The sequence below is a fragment of the Electrona antarctica genome, assembly GCF_951216825.1.
Source record: "Electrona antarctica genome assembly, chromosome: 4".
NCBI lineage: Eukaryota > Metazoa > Chordata > Actinopteri > Myctophiformes > Myctophidae > Electrona > Electrona antarctica.
In genome coordinates, this window is record NC_136809.1 from 41,057,686 (window position 1) to 41,081,784 (window position 24,099).

The 24,099-nt window shown below is 41.8% G+C and overlaps 1 protein-coding gene across 9 annotated transcripts in view; it reads left to right on the top strand.

Moving 5' to 3' along the window:
- Positions 1-24,099, top strand: part of septin9b (septin 9b) — a gene marked incomplete at its 5' end in the record, with an annotated part of 119,678 nt that overhangs the window by 79,982 nt on the left and 15,597 nt on the right. For 4 of the 9 annotated variants that reach the window (XM_079498126.1, XM_079498125.1, XM_079498124.1 and 1 more), the window contains 4 exons: positions 16,463-16,651; positions 22,016-22,144; positions 22,412-22,493; positions 23,787-23,924. In XM_079498126.1, the coding sequence (XP_079354252.1) occupies positions 16,463-16,651; positions 22,016-22,144; positions 22,412-22,493; positions 23,787-23,924 (538 nt within the window). Of the gene's footprint in view, positions 1-286; positions 444-687; positions 717-1,253; positions 1,275-15,172; positions 15,299-16,462; positions 16,652-22,015; positions 22,145-22,411; positions 22,494-23,786; positions 23,925-24,099 lie in introns of those variants that run through there. The other 5 variants (XM_079498128.1, XM_079498132.1, XM_079498131.1 and 2 more) reach the window with 5 other exon arrangements.

Here is a 24,099-nt window from a genome sequence, read left to right on the forward strand (position 1 = left end):
CTTGTGTAAATACACACACAGTATGGAAGCAAACAAATGAATTCTCATTATTTCTCATGCAGTCAGTCACATTCAGTTTCAGATTAAATGTAATTTATGCAGATAGCACCCCCCCCCCCCCCCCCACACACACACACACACACACACACACACCTTTCAATCTCTGTTAATTTAGCTGCATGCACATACATAGTATAGTACATATAGATGTCATTGCCTGCTACATGCACAATGCTCTCCATTCACTTTCTATGAATGAGGGGTGTGGCCGCCAAATGCCTGCTAGCCACTGGGGGGCTAGTCACATGACCCAGGCTGTGGGCGTGGCCACTAGACCAGCAGCAGCACACACAGCCCCACCAGCTGGAACTGTGATTGAGAGAGAGAGGAAGAGAGTGAGAGAGGAAGAGAGAGTAAAGAAAAGAAGAACAGGGAAGGGTTGGGTGAGTTGTCTATTTTCATGTTTTGTAGTGTGTGACTGATCATGTTTTGGCTGTGTCTTTTTCTTCTGTCTCTCTCTCTCTCTCTCTCTCTCTCTCTCTCTCAGAGTCTCTCTCTCTCTCTCTCGTGAGCAATGAGACATGACTGGTTTCACTGAACTGAGTGAGCTCTAAGAGGGAGAAAGATGGATTGCTGTTCTTTGGCTGTGTTTTCCATACGAGAAAGTTAGTTTGCCAGTTGTCTTGGGTGTGTGGAGAGAGCTGAGAGGTACGAGAGTGAGTGTGAGTCTTTTTTGGCAGGAGTTCTGAACACTTCTGAACACTTCTTGTGCTCGTTCTCTCCCCCCTCTCCTCTCCCTCCACGCCTCTCCTCTCCCCCCCACCCTTCTCCCCTCTTCTTCTCTCCTTGCTGTCTCCAGTTCCATTGTTCAGCTGTCTGAGAGAGTTTGGGGGGTCAGCTCACCCCCCCCTCACTCTCTCTCTCTCTCTCTCTCTCACTCCTCCTTCACTCCCTCCTCCTCCTCCCCACACCCCACATCTTTTCTCTCTCTCCTGTTTTTCCATTGTGTCCTCAGCTCCACTTCATGCAAGTATAATCAATGTTGGAGCGTGTTGACCAATCAGAGAATAACCCCAAGTACATGTGTCTCCTCCTTGCCTTGCCTTTTCCTTCTTTCAGCCTGCCCTGTGCTCAGATCAGGGAGAGTTTTCCGCCTTGACATTGATCCATTTGCAGCATGGACTAGCCAGGCGTTTATCATGCCAAAGCATTTTTAACATTATTTAATTTTGGCAATCATCCTCCAGCATCTGAGCATTGTGGCCAAGTTCAAGGTCAGTTGAAGCATGTGGCCAGATTTCCTGTGTGGGATTGCTGATTGTCAGTGGGGCATGATTAATACGTTCTCCATCTGCTTTCTTCTTTCAGTTGCTTTCACCGAACATGAAGTCTGTGTTTGTTTCATCCACCTAGTTTTCTTATGTTGAATGCTGTGCCTGTAGGGCAGCTTAGTATTGGTATCGTATCACGCATCTTCCATGTGTTCTAGTCATATGATCTTTGACGGCAGTTGGTTTAATTAACCCTTTGGCTTTTATGAATAGCTGAACTATAAAATAAGCTTAAGTGGTTGGTTAATATTTGCTTCACTCCATAATATTTCAACCATGATTTCCAACCAGCATCATTGGCTAGAGTCGTCTTGAGCTTCACGGAAGTCGTCATCATCATCATCATCATCATCACACAAGTCTTCCTCAGATATTTCTTGATGTCCTGCTTGTGTTGTTGCCTTTGGACACTGACCAAACACATTTTGTATCTTTATATTAGCCTATTTGCTGTTTGAAGAGATGCACTTGGACTATAGTAGGCACCCAATTTTAAACCCACATAAAACACTTTATTTTTCTGGCACCAAAGGCGATAATGAAATGATACCATTAGCAAAGAAAGTGGGGAAAATGATTAATTTTTCATTTATAATAGGCCAATGCTTATTCCACTTTGATTCTAATATGCATGTGTCATCTTGTGGTCTGCTTACCACAGAATGCTTCACTGTTAATTATGTATTTGGTTTACAATAATAACCTTTATTACAATATTGCTTCACAGTAGGGGAGAGTTAAAACTGAATCAGCCATGGTTTACATAGTGCTAATGGAATTATCTTCTTCCTTATTATCAATTAAATCACTGTTGATAAACACTTCATTAGAATTGTTAAACCATAAGAGATAAACTGCATTTGAATTGCTACAGTGAAATGCACAGTAGAAGATTCATTAAATTCAGCTTCTTTTTTCCCCAGCATGTACTGTACTTCTGTGTCCCAGGCTGAACTTGACCTCAACTTAGTGAGGTAGATCGATGCCTCTACAGTTGGGTGCCACCGATATTGTCCCTTATCATTTGACCCATTTAGGCCTGACCTCAAAATTAAAAAAAATCCTTCTAAATCCTCCAGTTTTCTGAAATAAATATTTTCACGATTTTTCAAAAATAGCAGACCTACAAAGCTCGTAGCCCGCCACTCGGTGGCGCGCTATGAGCTTGTAGATCTGCTATTTTTCAATAGCTAAATTATAACATAATGTTTAAAACACCAAAAGGGGTTCCCGCCCAAAATGGGTTAACTGTCATTTTGCGCAGATCACGCAAACCTCAGCAAAAAGAAAAGGACAATATCGATGGCCTCCAACTGTAACTATGACCACTGAGACAACGCCCTGGGTGGCAGGCACGTGCCCACCCTGGCTGTTCCTCAAATCGATTGGATAATTCAGTGGTTCTCAACCTTTTCTGGCTGTAACACCCCCAAAATAACCATATTCGAACTGTAAAACGTTAAGCATTACATTTAGTTTGACACAGTTCTAATGTTGTGAAAATATCAGATCTACAAGCGCACAGTGCCTCGCATCGACAATTTGGTCAATGTTTGACCCGTTTTTATAGTATAGTTTGATTACTTTTGATGTCTTATTTATTTTGTTTAGGTATTAAAAGGGTCTTAAAAGTCTAAGTCACTTTACTGTCATCTAGGGACCCCCCAAAATCACGTGGGGACCCCCCTGGGGGATCGCAGGTTGAGAACCACTGGTATAATTATCCATGAGTTGGAAGTATTTAATACCTTACTGTATGTGATTGTGTGCATATACAGTAGCTATAGCTGAAAACAGGGATGTTGTTCACTACATCTACATGTATGTCACAGGCAGCCGGGAGGGGGGAGGAGGGGAGAAAAGCAGACATGTCATTTCCTGTCAGAGGTGACGGACAGGTTGTTGTGGTCGTGTTGACAGGAGAGGCTCCTGGGCAGGGGATGAGAGGGGTTGGCCACGGCTGCCTGTGGCAACCTTCCATTCTGCAGTGTCCACCACCATGCAGGGCTTCTGAGTTCATCCGTCACACTGTGTTTTGACTCTGGTGTGTTGATGGAATACTTGCAGAATTGCATCTCTGGCTTGTGTTTCACAAACGGCACACGCGGTTCATTGACGTTAGAACCGATTGGCTGCGTCCACATTGCAGCTTGACTTGTATTGTAACCTGCAAAGCGATGCCAAAGGAATATGATTGACTAACACTGGCAATGACTCTTCTATGTGCATTGTATGAAGATCACAAGCAGATACACACTTGATTTAACAATTAACAACTTCAGCTCAAATTGTTGTCGTACAATGGCATTTTGAAAATCTTTGAAGATGTTTTTACCTGACAAGCCCAAAATAGGGATGCCAGGATGAACATGGTTAAACATAAGTGAATTTATTTGATAAACACTCCCACTATGTTTAGGTTCACACCGTACACAGGTCTGTATTATAGGCCTGGATAGCGTATAGTGTGTAATTTCTCTTGTAAAGCAACACCTTTTGGTCACAGGCATTTCTGCACTGACCACACAGAATATAGGTCCTTTCAGATGGGCAGCGCTTAAAGGGACACTTCACCCTTTTTGCAAAAATAAATAAATGTTAATGACGTTTAGAAGATTTAGAACACATTCCTGGGGTCTTTGTGTGTGTAATATGTGGTGAAATTGTCGCACGCGTGCTCGTTTCATGCACATGCCCGCGACTGACGCACCTCATGACCTGGAGCAGACCTTCGTTGGTCCAGGCGACAACGTCTGCATCACACGCTGCCCATCTGAAAGGACTTTATAGCTTATGAACAATAGTTTGATGACGTTTCCGAACATCTGCAAGCCTTTTTCTCTCTCTCCTTCACTCCCCCATTAAGACTTCCAAAACGAATACGAATTTGACTCCTGTGGCTTTTTTTGGCCTCTCAGAATGATTGTTAATTGCTACATTTCCAAACCCTAAAAATGTGTTAAAAGAAAAACGGAGAAAATAATAAAGACATAATTAGAGGCGCGTTTTATACGCAGCTAATCGCATGTCTTGATAGGAAATGAACCACCTCTAAACCACCTAGCTTACTTTAGCTCTGAACAGTGCAAACCTTTTACTGAAGCCCATTCTAAAAACGCCTTCTAAATCCTGACCTAAGTTTTCTGAAAAACTTTAAATAGTTAATAGGCCTATAGCAGCATCAATTTTTTTTTCAATTTTTGAATACTGTACATCCTGTACAGAACCCCAAGAGGGGTTCCCGTCCAGAAGGGTTGGAACACCAAAAGGGGTTCCCGCCCAGAGTGGGTTAAACACAATAGTAGTGCAAAATTCTGATCGTTAATTTGACTCTGAGGGAGTAAAAATGTACCTGTAAATGGTTAAAGCTGCAGTATTTTAATGAATGTTATTTAACCAATGTGTATGGTAGAGCATGTTAATACAATATAAATAATATATCTGCATTGGTATTAGTAGGTCTCCCTGCTCTTCCAGACATTGATACATACCTTGGTGTCAAGGTATATAATAGGACCTTAACCTCATAAGGGTCTTCCCCGGAAAGCAGGGATTCCCTCTTGTGAGAGCGGTAGATTTTGCAGTGTTATGGTGTTCGGCAGGGTGCTGACATATTTAATCTATAGCTGACTCCTTTTCCCTGCTTTGCTTCAGTTCATAGTTTGGTGGTTGTGTGATTTACAGTTTGTCCATTGCCCTATACCAGTTCCCCATACTGCAGCTGTGTGGAGAGGCCTGTGGCTAGACCCTCCTATAGTCTCCCTTCCCTGTTTCTCAGAAAGTCCACTGTACTGTGAGTTATGGCTGTGGGAGCTTGGCCTACAGTACTGCAGGCTGCCCAAAGCAGCTGGTGCTTCGCACCACAATAATACATCCACGGTTAACACAAGAATCGCTCGCTCCACTGCCTCACTTTCTCAGTGTTGCCAAAGCTGACATTTCGATCTCAACCATTCTGTCCTCAGTGTTAATTTAACCCAGTCTGTACAAATGGAACCAAATGGGCTTGCGCATGGAGGTAGTTTGTGACATGGATGCATAAATCGACCCATGCTATCATCATTGATTGGTTGCATACATTATTAACAAGATTGTTAACAGTACAGGTAGTACATTCAAAAGTTATGCTAAAAGGATAACACAAAAAGCCCCAGGTGCTCGTTTCAAACCATTGGGCCCAAACACAGAACGAGGGTAGTATGTGCTGAGTGAGCAAGTTTCATTGAAATGAGTGGCTGTGGATTCTGTTCCCTCAGATATAATAAAGCTCTATGAGAAATACACAGTATAGGGGGTTTTGGCCACACTATTGTTGATCTTCTCACACAGAACAATGGAATTTCAGTTGATAATCTGCAAAGTGTACCTTTAAAACCTTTACTGTGTTCACTGTCCTAGGAATGCATGTTCTCTCAGTTAAATTGGCATTCAGGAATCAGGATTTTACTAAGTAAGTAGTAGTAAGTTACTGTACTCGGCTGTCACTTTGGTAGAATTGACCCCTGTCCGAAGCTGTATTCATCCCTCTCTACCGCCCTGTCTACATGTGCAGCTCTTAACTCTGTCACTGTCTTTTTTTAAGGTGTGTTTTGGGACGGGTCATTATCTGTGTTGCCAGACGTTTTCTGTGTGGAAGGCTGTATTTCAACAGTGGACAACACCATCTGCTTTGCACCACATAAGGACAGGGGTCACATTCTTGGAGGGCCAACACCAGTGACACTTCTGAAAGATTGACTTGGCCAGTAGCATTCTTCATTCTTCTTCTGAAGTGCCGTTTTTGTGTGTGTGCGTTTGTTCGTGTGTCCGTGCGTGTCTGTCTGTCTTGCCATCTGTCAGCTGTACTCGTCAGTCGTCATCAACTTCACAAACTACAAAGCAGAGAATTGTTGAGAGACGAGTCAGGCTTTTTGCTCTGCAAGTTCCTTTGGTTTCAAAGTGCTGGATGGGAGAGACTGATTGAGAGGGGTTTCCTCTTGGTTGGACATGACAGCCCCAAGCCATCATCCTCTCTACTACTCCTACTCCTGTCAACCTCTATCACCCTGAAACTGCCTACTGCAAATATTCCACATTCTTATACGATATGTCAGTGGCCTGTGCTACCTTTAACCACTTAAGCCCTATTTACTTTTAAAATGATTATTTTCTCCCCAATTTAACCCATTAAGACCTGAGGCCGATTCTACAAATGCCTTCTAAATTAGTAGTTCTGACACTTTCTCTCAAGCTTTTTAAAAAATGTTCCAAAAAAGAATTTGTACAAGCTTGCTGTGCGGAACAAAGTGATGCACTGTGATCTTGTATATCTATATACATTTTGAATGGCCAACACAAAACTATAAAACAACACAAAAAACACAACTTAACTGGTGCTGATGCTTTCCCGGTTTTTTAAGGTATATTCAGTGATTTCACTTAATTCAAATATCACTTCTTTTTTTGTTTTGTTGTGATAATCCTCCCTACTATAGTGTGCTGACCATATAAGGAGTTCCTCCCTGTCCCCAGTTAACCCCTGTGGGTAAAAAGAACCGTAGGTTTCATTTTTGGCTAGGTGGACCAGCCTTCATCCAATCATGATAGAGAGGGGCCTTCCACCAATCATGATCGAGCGGGGGCAGGCCTTGGTGTGTGTGCTGTTGGCCTGTCGCATGTCCCCCCCCCTCACTGTAGTGCATGCATGTGCACATCTTGTTACCGGGGCGGACCGGGGGGTTTTCAAAATCACCCAAATCACTGAATCCTCCTTCAATGGGTTAACAAATCTGCTATAATGGCATGTAAAAACAAATAGGCACACAAGTTTGGAAGTGTGCACAGACCTGACATTTTGTAAAGTACTAATGCATTAGAGGCACAAGAGGTTTGAAGATGTCTGGATGTCGGCTTCAAACCTGCTGCACAGTTTTACAGGTCATGAGTCTTGACTGGTATTCAGATCACTGTAAATGAAAGTCTCCATGCTTGGTTTTGTCTTCCTGTTTAAGGAAAAGATCTGAGAGGTCATTTAAGGATTTAAAAGAGTAATATTAAAATGTTTTGACCAGGCCCCATGAAGACAAGAGCATAACTTTAGTTTAGTTATTAATTTAGGTCGCTGGCTGAGGAGGGAGCGTTTTAAAAAGTGCTGCTGCATCCATAAAACTGCCCCATAAAGTTTGAGGTGATATTATATTGTGCACATGCCTACTAGTAGATCCATTAGCTGAAGGTAATGCCCTCACTGTATGTCTGTCAGTCAGCTCTTTTCTCTACTAGTAGATCCATTAGCTGAAGGTAATGCCCTCACTGTATGTCTGTCAGTCAGCTCTTTTCTCTGCATCCTCCATCTATCTCTTGCAGACAGCAGTGGGCATAACATTTAACGATTGCTTCCTCCTCAGAGAGCCAATGGAAAGACCACCTGCTGTGAACAGAGAGGGAGCGAGAGAGGGAGACTTGAGAGAGGGACAGAAGAGAGAGAGAGAGGGATACGGGCAGACACGTGACACTGTACAAATATGCCTGATTTATAGTTAACACATAGAAAGTAGCAGATCTAATAAGCTGTGTGAGTTCATAGATCATCATCTTCTATTTTCGATGTGCAACACACCAGCATGGAACTAAGTAGACATCAGGCTGTACACGCACTCATTTCTCCAAAACACAACTCGCATGGGAAATGAGAGCAGAGGAAGTTTTAAAAACGAGCATTGTCAGTTCGACTTCTCCAGGTTAGGGATTCAGGGATTTCACCTCATGGGAAGTGTGCCTTTCAAGAAACGCAGACGGCGTTTAAGAGCTGTCAGTTACGATGTGGTGAGAACGGAAGAACAGATGTGATGGCTCGTTCTCCCATAGCTCAAACCCCAGTGGAGCAGCCCCACAGCTTTGGGCATGTTATGCAGTAACATGGAGTAGAAACATGATTTCTTCAATGAAAAGTTTTGATATGAAAGATATGAAATCTTAAAGGTATCATGCAGTGATACAAGTTCATCGTTCATTGCTGTGGTAGGAGCTTTTGTCATGTCATACTATTATTTGATATGATGCCATTGCTGTTCTATCATGTTTTTATTAGGAATACAAACATTTATCTAATGAATAATGGTCATTTAAATTGCTTTAGGTAGTTTGAAATGTTTGGGGGCAAATGTAAATATACAGATGTAAGCACACAAAGCAGTGCTCGTAACATTTGCCCATTGAGTATACTGCAACTGGAGTATTTCTAATCTGTATTTTATAGCGAGTCTAATCCAATCATGCCTATCAATAGTCATTACAAATCCAACTCTGTCTATACATTTCACAAATATGTATCTGTGTATCTGTGTGTAGTGTGCTGTATTCTTGTACCTGTCGCTGTCCACAAACGGATGGACACTCTTTTAGACGGCGCCAGAGCCACGCTGTATACAAAGCTGTTCGTCCTCACAACACATTTACTTATTTCTAAAAATGTCATTTGGCCTCTGTTAATGCAGTAGTGTGAGGATATGAACAGAAGAGAAAATAGTGGTAGCCACAGTACAAGTTTCCCCATCCTACATTTTTCCAGGAAAACAGTGCAGGACTTTCCAACCGATTCTCCCTCTTGGAGGTGAATCAGTGCTGCAGTGAAGAACCAGTACCGCCGCAAGTTTGTGAAAGTTGGACTCTTCTAAATGGCTAAAATGGGGTGATCAGTAGTAGGGTATGACTGCAGAATTGAAGAAAAGTTAATGGGGAAGTCCAGAATCCCACACATACCAGTTTCTTATGCACATCGACCACACTACTGAAAATACATGGCTCATCAGAACTAATTACACGTTGTGCGTGACATGAATAATGGTGTTGATCTATCTTTCTGCCTCCTCTCACTCTCTCTTTGTCCTCCCTCTGTCTCTCTTTTTTTCCTCTCTTTGTCGGTATAGCTTCTTCACTCTTGTTTTCTTTTCCATTTGTGGTATATTCTCCATTCTTGTATTGTCAGGATCTGGGTTGGACTAAAACTTATGACATGCAAAACCCTACTTTTTTCATCTAATTCAAAGCAGAGCTAAATGGTGGTTAAATTGAGATTGTGGGTGGAAGGTTATGGAGTTTCTTTGGTTTTTAGGATCCGTTTTCTTTTTAAACGAAGGCTCTGTCAAACGTTGCAAAGCAGCCAGCGTACCCTTTGAAAACAAAAGAAGCGGTTCTCTCAGCTCAAGCAAACAACGAAAGCCTTGTTTCACATAACGCAGTGTTAAATTTCATGAATTGAATATGAAATTTGGGGTCAGGGTGCGTTGGAGACTGAGAGTATGTTTATGGATGTGCAGCGTTTAGGTTAAAGTGATTGTACTTTGGGAAATGGGACCTGTCATGGAGTTCCCACTGTGTGGGATGTGGGAGACATGCTGGAAAGGATCTGTTATTTATTGTTATTGGTTTCTGACAGCCCCAGTGTCGGAAAGCTTTGTAATAATATACGTTTTTGCACTGTTCAATAATTCCTTAGAAGGCATAATCCGAGCGATTTTGATTTCACCACATGTGCCCATGCAGTTTTATTTCCTTGTTTGTCTCCATTGACAAACCGTATCAGTAGTATAATCTCAGAATAGAGAGCACATAGTTTAGGTGACAATGTGTCACTGCTTCCTGTACCAGACAAAAAGGAAACCAAATGTCTAGCAGTGTGCAAATTTTGTCATACTGGTGGAAAAACCTTAGAGAGCACCCATTTTCTTGTCTGTCTGTGGATTCATTTAACTTGGGAGGACAACCAAACTGTCCTAGATGGCAATCATATAATACTATTTGCGAACGCAGTGATTGCGAACTCAGTGATTGCGAACGCAGTGATTGTGAACGCAGTGAGCACTAACTATAGAAGCTGGCCTAAACTGTCTGTCTGTCTGTGTGTGTGTGTCACGCTGTAACACCACCGGCCCGCCACCAGAGGGCGCAGCTGTATCACACACAAAAAACACACATGCACGCACACATACACTAAAAAAAGAACTTAAAAAAACGAGAACTTAAAAAAAACCTTAAAGTACGTAATTTATTCTAATTGTTGTTATTGCAATTTACGAGCTGCGTTCGCTTCCCGCGTTCGCACGTCTTACTTGTATATACTGCTAGAACACTAATATTTTCATATAGTTTTGGGGATGGAAATTAGCGTTGCCTTGCTAAATCCGGTTTACACAGCATTGTATGTGTGCTGTTCATTAATATATAGGACCAAAGAACACAAACGTTTGCACTAGGGGTGCACGATTATGACCGATATCCGATCTCCGATTATTTGCGGGGTCATAGCACTGCAGTACCTACTACGGTACTTCATTGGGAAGAGGAGAATTCAGACCAACATCTGCAAGACAGGTTCCATCCATTCTGCATCTATTCAACAGAGCTCTGAAATCTGCTAGTACTTAAATCCCTGTTTCCATCACAGAAATCTCAGTTCCTCATATGTATTTGAATGAAACTTCAGTCACCATAACAGCTGTTTGTGATTTAGCAAACCTATTTTGATTGGGTAGTTTGTGTTGATGAAGTAAGGTGAGAGGCATGCCAAATATTGTAATGTTTTTCCACAATCGGGGTTCACTCTGGGTATAGCGAGGCACCTGCTTACTCCTGCACAGGTCAAATTCTCTCTTATTTCATTTGAATGAACTTCTTGCATTCCATCTGCCTGTTGGCCCAATTCTTGGATTATATATTCAACTGAAGACATCACAAATCTGCTACATTGCGTCATTTTGATGTATACATTTGTGTCTCTAGAGTTGAGCGTATCCAATTTTTGATTGATTGAATACTTAACAGTTTCCATGGACAAGCACACTTTTCGGCTTTGACGTTTTACATCGTCCAGTTTTGAATTTCAGCCACTTGGAAATGCTCTTTTAGTGCGGTTTTGAAAGAGAGTAAAGATTCACACTTCTTTATGACTGTTAGTAGGGCATTCCAATTTTTGTGGCATAGCAGGAGAAAAAATTTAACCACTTATAGGCCAAATCTGGATTGAACATTGTGGAGCTTCCTCTCCGTTCTGAATGTGGACTTGGACTGCATTGATATTTTTGAAGTAGACATGGGTGTATTGGGTACATGGGTGTCAATGAGGTCAGGTGTAGTGTCTCCAGGCCTGTTGTAAGTTGCTGTACTAGTCTGTCCTCTTCCCTGAGAGGGACCCTACCCTAGCAAGACATTTTAGTTTCCACTGTTTTGGCTTTTTCCCCCTTTTTTTCCACAAACACTTGAATCATGGTCCGAGTCATACAGCTCTGTTCATGATCTAATGAGATTGCTCATCCAGAAATGTAGTTCGCTCTAGCAAAGGTTATTAGTGCTTCCTTTGTGAAACATCGTAACGCTTGACTTAATGTCTGACTCATAAAGAGAGACACTCCAGATTCTGCAGTGGTTGCAAATGCCAGCGCTGCCGTTGGAGTACACAAGGCTCATAAATAACTGTGAACAAAAGCAGCTGTGGAGGATGGGGCACGGCCAGCTCACACAGGGCGAGGAGGGAATTATCACTGGTTATTGTCGATGTAAGCGGTAATGACAGTAGTGTTTTAGTCAGGTCAATTGGAAATGGTGACTGTGGTTCTCAGGCTTGGGTAGGCAACGTCTGGTGAATATTGTAGCCATCTGGAGTGTGTGTGTGTGTGTGTGTGTGTGTGTGTGTGTGTGTGTGTGTGTGTGTGTGTGTGTGTGTGTGTGTGTGTGTGTGTGTGTGTGTGTGTGTGTGTGTGTGTGTGTGTGTGTGTGTGTGTGTGTGTGTGTGTGTGTGTGTGTGTGTGTGTGTGTGTGTGTGTGTGTGTGTGTGTGTGTGTGTGTTGCCGTAAATTCCTGTGCCATTGTGTTTGTGCTATACAGTATGTCTGTCTGTGTTGAGTATTTCTATTCTTAGCAGAAACGTAAAGCAGCAGATGGCCCAGAGCTGGCACACCGGCCCAGGTGGCAGCTTTGCTACAGATCCTCCGCTTGCCATTAGAATTAGCTAATCAGAATTGTCTCTTTCAAGAGGCTATACTCACTGAGCTCAATGCTCCAATAAAAAGACGGTTTAGCAGGGAAGTGCATGGATGTTCACTCGCATCACATCCATGACAAACATGGTGTTTAATATCATAGCTCTCAAAGCTCTCCGCTTGATAGAATTATTGCAAAAACAAAAGCCAGGACTTGGGTGATGGACAAGGTGTGGGCCCTTGGGCGCTTAGGAAGGTTTCGTAGCTGCGGTTTAGACTTTGATTTTGGGGACGTTTTTGCCAAGCCACATGTGGTGTCACCGTTGTAATTAATCACCATCAGCGTCTGTGCCTGGGAACTGAAACTGTGAATCTTCTGTAGGCACCAGGGAAGGTGGGGTCCACCTCTTCATTTATTATATAGTCCCATTGTCTGGCTCCGTGGAGAAGTTCCGGGGGGCATTGAGTTCACATATTAAAGCTCATTCATCTAGAGGTGGCCATTATGCCTTGAGGTATGTGTACTCACGTAGTATTAGTACTAGAGAGTTGTGTGTGTTAGAAGTACTGTCCTAGATGTGTATTCATTGCATGTGGTTTTGCTCTGGTCATTTCAAATTTTCAAAGTTTGTGTTGCACTGTTTTTGATTAACTTAACTTAACTGTTTACTTAGTTGTACAGTACCACAAATAGCGAAATAATAACCTAAAGGCCAGTGCATCATATACTTGCAATTACTGCATCCCCAGTCATGGCCAATGGCAGTTGCATTGGTGTGGACTGGCCTTAAAACGGTTTGACATTTTTATTTGACCAAAATAAAGACAGCAGGGTTAATTAATGAATTACTGAGATACAGTATGAATTACTTGTACTGCTGTCACCCATCCACTTTGGATATTTTATTTGGTCCCCTCCACCCCATGCTACATGTTCATGGGACGTATGATGTTACTTGATCTCTTTATGGCATGTCGCTTCAAGTTGAACGTTTGACATTTAAGGTTGGCTTTGTCTATGGATCACATACATTTGCATGTAAACTTTTTTTTTTGTCTGATATCTGATTTTGTGGGTTTTTTGGGCAACTATCAGGTGAAAATACAGATACTATCAGTATTTTCACATCCCTATTCAAAATGTACATGGCCCTCCGTGGTGTGGCGGAGGTGTTAAAATGAAAAAGAGCATAGTTTCCTTTTTACATTTTAAAAACTAAACAGATGTTTATTGTAATTTGCAACATGTTGCAGGGTATTCCCCATTTTATCATGTCACACCCAACTCCTGTGCGTGTGTGCGTGCATGTGTCCTAGGAAGGTGCTAAAGACAGGCCCCGTTCGGGCCCTGAAATTACAGCTCCCTCAGTGGGTGGAGGTCTCTACAGTATGGTTATAAGACATTTTCCCATGACAAAGTGACCTAGAGCCTTGGGGTGGGGAGGTGGGGCTTTTCTTACGGGAAGTTTCCTACTTAAGAAAAATGAGTAGTGTAGCTGCTAAAACGATTATTTTATAAAGAAAATATTGACATTTTGCCCATGTAAATGTAGATACGTTGGCAAAATTGCAACGGTTTCACTGTCTTGACTTTAATACATTTCTATTCACACTGTATCACCCAAAAGGCACAATATTGCAGATGCAGCACTATGGTACTTGGAAGCTAGCTAGCTAGTCTACTCTACATCGCAAAGCAGTGTTGATTTCGTCGTCTAAAACTATGATGAAAAATGTTCGTCGATTACAAACGGTAAATAAAAACCAAGCTATGACGTTTGTTTGAACTCGGGTGTTGCACTCGGAAAATGGCAGATCTACAAGCTCTGCGCTGTGATCTTGTAGATCGGCTATTTTCAGCATACAACCAAGTGTACAATCTGCCGTTACGACGCCAATTTTCTTTTGTTGACAAAATCAATGTCGATTAAAATCATATATTTAGTGAGTCGACTACAACTACACTAAGACTTTTGTGATTATTAAAAGTAAAATATGACTAAAACTAAATGGAATTTTATACCAGACTATGACTAAAACTATTTCAAGATTTGCTGTCAAAATCAATACTGCTGTGCACCATCTTCTAAATTAGAAGACGCCAAATTACGTCATGATAATGTTATGATGTCCTTCAACTCCTCCAGTGACATTCAGGACTAGGCCAGATCACAGCCCATATGGGGAGGATCTTTGTCATTTCCAGGACGTATTCACCAGTTTTAATAATATAACTTACTCTGGCCAAATCTGACTATAGTTATGATATGACTTAAGTGGATATGACATTGATCGGACTCTCTCTGATTTATTCAGGAAATTTATGTCCAGGTCCTGACCGTGCTTGCTGGGTATCATTCTTCTGGGTTTTGTTTTTTGCTACAGTACACTGCCTGTCATTGCATGCTGGCTGTAGTAAGAGGCGCAATATTGCAGGATTGCAGCTAAATGATTGCTACATAGGCCTGGAAATTAGGTTAAATATTTTGTTTGGGGAGCTCTTTTCCATATTTGCTAATATCTATCCAGACGAAGCCAGATGACTTCAACTTTATTAAATAGAATATTGAAGCCGAGTTGCACATCTTCAGCTTAAGATCATACGTTCACACGTGTGCGTGCGCGTGTGTGTGTGTGTGTGTGTGTGTGTGTGTGTGCGTGCGCGTGCGCGCGGCAAGGTTAGTTTATATTTGTCTGTGGTTTAGAGTTTCTTTGCTAGAACAGCTCATGCAGAGAGGATACCATTATACCACGGGCGGAAAACACTGTCTCCCCCTACAGCAAGCTCTGTGTGTGTGTGTGTGTGTGTGTGTGTGTGTGTGTGTGTGTGTGTGTGTGTGAGAGAGGGAAAGAAAGAGAACGGGCTCATGTGAGACTTCAACTACGCATTAGCACCTCGCTGACAGGCAGTTGAGTAGGGTGCGTCTTCGGTTTGCTTGTCCTCAGTCCTTGTGTGTGTTTTTTCTTACATTTAACAGTCTTTTTTTTGTGCAAAGCCAGCTCTCAACTGAGGTAAGACATGATTTGTAAATGGTGACTATAAACTGTCACGTTAAAGTAGTAGTAACTGTTTCAACATGTTTTTCGTACCAACACGTTTCTCTGAGTGTGAGGTCCTCCTCAAACTCTACAGCTGTACACGCTCAGTTCACGTTTGTGGTTTTCCAATTATGGTGAATCACTGAATCATACACTACATCCACATGTTTTAGCACACACATGTGTATGTGCTAACATGTTTTAATGCCCTGATGTGGGACACGACAAGATGGATGCAGGTTAGAATTTATGTGAGGTTGGGGAGCGGATGTGTTCACTTTCCTGTTTGATTTATAGGTTAGTTTTAGTGCGTTGTGGGGTGTCTCTGAGCCGTGCTGGGCCTGTAAATTTGAGGTCCCCATGTGTGTGTGTGTGTGTGTGTGTGTTCCATGCTGTCTTGCATAAAAGACAGGTAGGTACTCATTAAATGCCATTTTGTAGTCTGGTGTGTCTGGTTTCAGAGTAGTCTCGACGTAGCCAGCCATCTATTCCACAATCTCCGAATGATATAGATTCTGGAACTACACCTCCCGTATTCCGAGTAATCTGTTTGTCATTTCCTTTCACGAAAACATATTTTTAAATATATTATTTTATTTATTTATTTTTATTTATTTTTTTTATCTTCTGCTAAGCAGCAAGCTATATATGCTTTGATGATTTTGACCTTTACATTAGGATAAATTAGCTTGACTAATAAAAGACAAAACGGAAGTGGTGATGAGGCTTCACTTCCGCTTTTTCGCTTGTTCACGTCTGTATGACGGAAGTCACGGAAGCATTTGAAAATTGCTAGAGGCAACAGTCTGGCAACGCGAGACTACACTACGAGTAGACACTAAACAGTAGAATGAACTGCTGTACAGCCTGCCTGTAAAGAACAAAACAAATATGTAGAATGTGTATATACAGCAGGGTTCCCCAATAGGCGGCCCGCGGGGCATTTGCGGCCCGCGGAGCCCCCCCCCTTGTGGCCCCTGGAAGAATTTCTGATATACCCTGATATACAGTATATATATATATATATATATATATATATATATATATATATATATATTATTTTTTTTTACTTAGATCTATGATTAATTGACTCAATCTAATGGCAAGACTCTTTCTTCTGTCTCTCCCTTCCATCAGGGTCAGAGGTCAATCCGAGCCACAGCAACATGTCCGAGTCAGTCAAGCCCCTCCACCCCCACCCGCAGGGTAAAGGGGACAAGCACCATGCAGGCAATGACTTCAGCTACGTGGGCATCGACGCCATCCTGGAGCAGATGAGGAGGAAGGCCATGAAGCAGGGCTTTGAGCTCAACATCATGGTTGTGGGTGAGTTAGACAACCGTTTCCCAAACAGTGGGTCGGGGCCCATGTTTGCATCACGGGTTACATTTTAAACCAAAACTAAATCACAACTTTTTGGCAATTAAAAACAATTCCAACAGTATTTCATAAAACCAAATCATTTCTATAAATATATTAAAAAAAACGTTGTGAAAATGGCAGGTAACAAGGTCACAACACGACCAGTTTGGGTCCCAGTCAAACCTCAAATGTCTCTTTTGGGTCTAAAGCTAAAAGGTTTGTGAACCACTGAGTTGGAGACTGTCTGTCTGTCTTGTCTGTCACTCACTGACTCACTCACTCACTCACTCACTCACTCACTCACTCACTCACTCACTCACTCACTCACTCACTCACTGACTTGCATGCATATCCTATAACATTGTATATGGCAAACACTGGTAAAAAGCTCTGCATCGTGACACTGTAATGACTGTATTGGGTGCACAGGGTTGTGACAAGTATCAAAACAAATGGAACCCCATGCACTCATGGATCAATAGTCTTCTATTTACTGAGGGCAACAACGAAAGTGCTTCAGCTAAAAGCCATTAGTTGTTACCCTTAATATATAAAAGGCTATTGATCTCTGAGTGCTAGTATTCTGTTTGTTTTGATATTAGCAAACTCCATCAAGAATGTTAATCTTGCCAAGTTCGAAAAAGTCTATTCACAAATTTACTGTTTAAACACTACCATGTGAAAAAAAATTGCACACCCGTTAACGCGCCTGGAGCTCCTTAGTTAACATACATACTTCCCTCAAGTGTTACTGTATGCTGAGAACCAGTCAGCACAGTGACACACACACACGCACACACAATACACATGGTACACACTACACAGTATTTTCAGATCCCTGAGTGACATTGAGTAAAACCTATTGAGCGACTACAGTATGTTCTTTTGCCGCACACCAAGATACAATTTACTCCACGAAGGCCTGTTGAAAGACCCTAGCAACATCTCCATTAGACACCAAAGCCTCTGTGTTTATGTTTGGGTCACGGGGTACCATGGTGGTAGTTAGTGGTACTGTAGAATGCAGTCCGTTTGATTTCATTGCCCTGCGGGACAATGTTTCGTACACACGGCTATGTTAGATGGCATGTCAGCACGGCTCTAAAAGAGAGATTCCACAGCTTGACAAACCAGAGTATGTTACATAATGGCTGGCATCGTACGGCACAAGAAGAGTCTGATTTATGGATCTAGGTTAAAAGGCAAGTTTGTTGTGAAATGAATGAAGGATTGATTGATTGATTGATTGATTGAATAATTTATTAACAGTTTGCAGAATTACAGTACATTTCAAGCACAAACTCAATACAAAGGCTGTTAACTGTGAGTGGACGACCCAATTAAGCATTACACTTGTTTCCAATAGGGTCCACCATGTTCAAATCATCAAAACATTTAGAGACGTACAAATAGACACTTCTATATGAGCGTGTATACTGAGAGACTCTTTCCAGAAGGCTGACGGTGCAGTATTTATTTTGTGAATGCTTACAGTGTAGTATAATGGTAGAAATGGTACCGTCTGGTGCGCCACCTAAATGAAACAATAGCATTTGGCACTTGGACTCGTTGCTCTGACACAGAGAGCCATGTCAGTCACTTTTGCCGTCTGTAAACTGTGGCGTACATCTTTGTATTAACATGTGACCACTTGTATTGCTCAAACACCTGGAAGACAGGTGGGGCCTCTATGGTGAGGATGATGGTACAGTTTGGTACACTGATATATGCTAATGCTATGTTGTGCAACGACATTCATGCATAGACTAGAGTCGGGTATGTGGATCATAAAAAAACAAGAGTGCAATACTGTACAGTTCATTATCTAATCTACAGATCTTTCAATTTAATATAGCCTGGACTCAAATTAGGCGGCCCCTCGATCTTGTACTGTTGACTAGCTAATTCATAGTCAATTTTTCTTTGCCGCACAATCGGTGACCCTCAAATATTTAATTAATTTATAGTTCACCGATCCTTAATTTTGCCTTAATATAACTTCCTAGTTCAAGTTTGCATTTCTTTATCATTTCCCTGAACAGGCAACAGTTATCTAGCAGTTATTCCTGTTTAGCATGATAATATCAAACTCAGAAAAAGGTGTTTCTTGGCACTGGCACTATATGAAGCTGTTGCTAATAAAGTTACATTGTTAAAGAGGCAGTGTCAGTACTTCCGACAGACTAATTGAGTCAATACTATGTGTTTGTTTTTGCTTTCTCATGATGATAGAATTGTCTATAAAGGAGTATATCATTTATAGGGGGTGATGTATGACAACATTCCGATTCAACGCAATCTTTTCTAACATAACTTGTGACTGTCTCTTGAACTCGAATAACCCAACTCATAATTGTAATTATTTTATTATTTTTGTTTTTTGTTATTTACTAGCCCTTACCTGTTGTGAAATACTTGCCACCTGGTGGCCGCGGGGGGTACTGCACCCTGTGGCCGTGGGGGGTACTGCACCCTGGGTGCGTTTTCGCATTTTTAATTCACTAATAAATTCATTATTAATCTAGAATTTGTTAAATTGAAAAAAGGGCTTCGTTAAGACCTCCATATTATTATGGTCAATGCCTGTGTGAAAAGTGGGAGTGATTGGTGCAGGCAGTGAGGAGCTACGGCAGTGTTTCTGACACACATTCAGACATTTGGTTAGTATAGTATAGTATAGTATAGTATAGTATAGTATAGTATAGTATAGTATAGTATAGTATAGTATAGTGTGTGTGTATATATATATATATATATATATATATATATATATATATATATATATATATATATAGTATATGATAGTATATGATATGATAGTATGATGATGATGATGATGATGATGATATTGTTTTTGTCATCTGTGTTTAAATTATTTTGTGTCCTATTGTTTACATGTGGTCAATTATGCATGGTTGTTTGATTGGACTGGACTTTTTTGTTGTTGTTTTTGTGTGTCTGTACTTTATTATTATTATTTTTTAATATTGTTTTAATGATGACGATAACTGTGGGGGGAGGGATGGGGTAAGGGAGAAAATGGAAAAAAATGGTATGTTCAAACTAAACTTAAATTGTTGAAAAAAGAGGCAGTGTCACAGTCGTATCACCCACTTGATAATGATCAGGGGGCGCCAAATTATTTTGGGGGGTCCCCAGATTATTAAAAAATAAATAATGAAATAAAAAAAGGAAATTAAGAGTTTACATAGTACACATAGACAGTACATGCATAAACTTTCCTTAATGATCTGGTTTCAGTATTTATTTATGATGTATTTTCTCTATTATTATTATTAAGCATTTCCCAAAAACGTTGAGAACCCCTGGTCTAGAGTAATGATGTTGACTCCATAGATGAATGAAAAACAGCAAAATTATAACAATTGTGGCACTGCCTTAGTGCCCTTTGAAAATGTCATGTATGTATACAATATGTGTATTTTTGTCCTTTCCTGAAAAGTTTCATTTTTTTGGCTAGGAAAAGCATGTTCCAGGACTCTTGACTCCCTCCTAGAGAGGAGATGATCACATAGCCAAGTCCTGACAACATTCACATAATATGTGAATGTTCATAGCTGCTGTGAAAAGGTCCCTTGTGGTCTCCTCCATCACATGCATTAGCTTAATCCCTGCCCCTGGCCAGCTGACCTTCTGACCCTCACCACACTGCTTGGGCAGAGGTGTGCGTGTGCGTGTGCGGCACGCACGATAGAGCTGAAGGGCAGCCCTGGGTGGCATAATGAGGCTGGCAGCTTGGCACAGCTCCACATGCTCCCTGTCAGAGCAGCTGATGGATAGCCACAGGGGAAAGGGATATGGGGGGCGGGGGCTGTCATTTGGGGCTGGAGTGGAGGAATGGTATAGACCGGAGAGGAGCCAACCAAACAAAGAGGCTTGGAAGGTGTGTGTGTGTGGGCGGGCGGGTGCACGCAGGTTTGTGTGTGGTCTGTACATCTGCCCTTTGTGGCTCCCCACAGCAGGCTCATTTGACCTCTACATCTGTTGTCACGTCACACAGATCCAGTAGATCCTAATGGATTCAGGTCCTAATGGATTTGTTTCCCAACCTGGCGTCCAGACGGGGGCCACACACTGAGGTCACGCCAAAGATCATGAATGAGTTCTTGTATGTTTGGAGGTAGTGCAACATTTTAAACATGTTGTATACAATTATAACTTGCTTTCATCAAGCTGTACGTTCTCAGTGTGATGTCAGTCCAACTTGTCATACAGAATTTACAGTGTTATTCTATAACTTTATCATAGCTAACTCCCACATGTAACATCATTGTCCAGTACAGTAACTTTACATTTTACCACATTCAACCTGGCATGCCTATTTTGGGTACATCATTATTGTTAAATGTATTTGTGTTTTATAATTTTTTTAGCCAAGTAGCTATTTTCCATCCTGCGAGAAGTACTACATACTGTAGGGATTATAGGGTTATGGATTAGTTAGGTTAGGATTATAGGTGTACACAAGTGTAGGTTTGCGTTTTGTGCGTGCAATGTGTGCTTATGTGATCTCACTTTTTGGGGGCAACTAGACGTAAGAGTGAGTGAAGTGTGTTTAGTTACTTCAGAATGATCTTGACTCAGTGGTTTCTACAAATGTAGCATGCTCCACATATTTAGAAAAACAGACTAGGTCGAAAATGATTCAGTAAAGGTCAGATAGCATCAATGCATCTAGTCGCAACTCCTTGCAACAGAACAGTTTTAAGGCCAGTCCACAGCTATGCAAGTAGTTGCAACTTAAGGAGTTGCATTGGTGTGTAAAGGCCAGTCCACACCAATGCAAATAATCGGTACCTTGCAACATGCAACTACTTAATTTACAACTACTTGCAACCATTATCCCCAATGGCAGTTGCAAGGAGTTGCATTGGTGTGGACTGGCCTTAAAACTGTAGGAAGGAGTTGCGACTAGTTGCGTTGTTGCGTTCTGGCCTTAACAGAGCTTCTGTGACTGCAGTCTGTTGCTTCGTCAGTTCATTTTGTGTCGGTACACATAAATGCAAAGACTATACTGTACATGTGTATAGCAAATGTATAAAATTAGTGTAATACTAGGTGTGCCTCTGATCGTGTGTGTGTGTGTGTGTGTGTGTGTGTGTGTGTGTGTGTGTGTGTGTGTGTGTGTGTGTGTGTGTGTGTGTGTGTGTGTGTGTGTGTGTGTGTGTGTGTGTGTGTGTGTGTGTGTGTGTGTGTGTGTGTGTGTGTGTGTGTGTGTGTGTGTGTGTGTGTGTGTGTGTGTGTGTGTGTGTGTGTGTGTGTGTGTGTGTGTGTGTGTGTGTGTGTGTGTTGTCCTGACCTGAGCAGGTCAAAGTGGCCTGGGGAAGTCGACTCTGGTGAACACCCTATTTAAGTCCAAAGTGAGCCGGAAGTCGATGCAAACGGATGCTGAGGAGAGGATTCCAAAGACCATCGAGATCAAGTCCATCAGTCACGGTTGGCCTAAATGCATATTCACAACAATGAAATCCTCAGTGATAATTTAACTAATTTCACTTAAAAATCGCACCAATGCAACTAGTTACAAAACGGCAACAAAACGGTTTTAAAGTCCACCGGTTGCGGTTTGGGTTTAAATGAACAAGTTCATCTAATGATCTTCAGTAAATACAGCATGAACCCATAGCCCACCCCTTAGGCGCAACACCGTAACAACTAATCTAGCTAAGTAAATTAATTGTTCTGTCATTTATTTCTGTGTAGACATTGAAGAGAAAGGTGTACGCATGAAGCTAAGAGTTATCGATACTCCCGGCTTTGGGGACCAGATCAACAATGAGAACTGGTGAGTTATAATAACTGTCTCGCCCCTGCTGATATTTATCATTTAGTTATGCATGCCAAAAGTTGTTTATAAATTGGTTACATAATTCAGAGTATTGGTTACATAATTCAGAGTCCCATTATTTATTTTACACAATGTAATAATGGTTAAGCCCTGCACAGCTTCATTCAGACCTGGAAGTATGAGAGCGAATGATGGATTTTGAATCTTGTAAATTCACTGCGTCCCTTACTCCAACGTATGATAGAATGAAAAACGAATGGGGTTCTAGTATAGCTTACCAGCCCAAAATGGCTTTATGGTGCAACAATAATTTCCTAACTGATTCATAAATAATATATCTATACATTTTTGTTTGTTTTGAAAAATGTTTTGAAGAGACAATACTAATGTTTTTGACAATAGGACCACAATGGAAAGTCCCCAGGTCTTGTTTTGTGTTATCCTTATAGCCAAAGTTAGTTTTAGTTTTCATAGCTTAGGTTATTTTGAGTGGTGCAACCACTCCTATAGACAGGTGTGTGTGTGTGTGTGTGTGTGTGTGTGTGTGTGTGTGTGTGTGTGTGTGTGTGTGTGTGTGTGTGTGTGTGTGTGTGTGTGTGTGTGTGTGTGTGTGTGTGTGTGTGTGTGTGTGTGTGTGTGTGTGTGTGTGTGTGTGTGTGTGTGTGTGTGTGTGTGTGTGTGTGTGTGTGTGTGTGTGTGTGTGTGTGTGTGTGTGTGTGTGTGTCTCCTAGCACTAAAATAGCGCTAAGGGCCTTGCAAACGTGAAGCAAGGAACACAGGCGTTGTTGCCTGGATCAACACAGGTCTCCTCCAGGTCTGTTGAAGAGGGGTGCAACAACGCAAGCGTAAAAAAAAAGCTAAACAGAATCCAGGTCTGGTGAGTCGCGGGCGTGTGCATGTAGCGAGCACACGCACAACAAATTCACGGGACAGCACTCACGTAAATACGCTTGCGTTGTCGCACCGCGACTTCTCCGAGCATAAGCGAAAATTAACCATAGGGCGGCGCGTTTTATCGCTCCCTGTTTGCAGCGTTTGTTCACCACCAAGTGTCACTGTTGCACAGCCTAACACACAGACACACACAGGCCAGGGAGAAGGGCCAGTACAGTACAGTACAGCACCACTCACTTCAGACGGGTCTCATTTTTATTTGGTTTTCCTCAGTGGAAAAAAGGTAGTCGACGTTGGTTTTCGTCATAGTTTTAGACAACATCAACACTGAAAATGAGTACCTACATGTTAATAGCACTTGAATAAGCTCTCCCCCATGTGTCCTCTGTCTGGCAGCTGGCAGCCAATCATGAAGTTCATCAATGACCAGTATGAGGAGTACCTTCAGGAGGAGATCAACATCAACAGGAAGAAGAGGATCCCAGACTCCAGGGTTCACTGCTGCATTTATTTTATACCACCTACTGGACACTGGTGGGTTAGCAAACCTACACCACACACACACACACACACACACACACACACACACACACACACACACACACACACACACGTTCATGTACTCCAACAGAAAGTAATCCACACAGAAAGTTGTGTACTGTAGATTCTCTCTCTCTCTCTCTCTCTCTCTCTCTCTCTCTCATTTCGT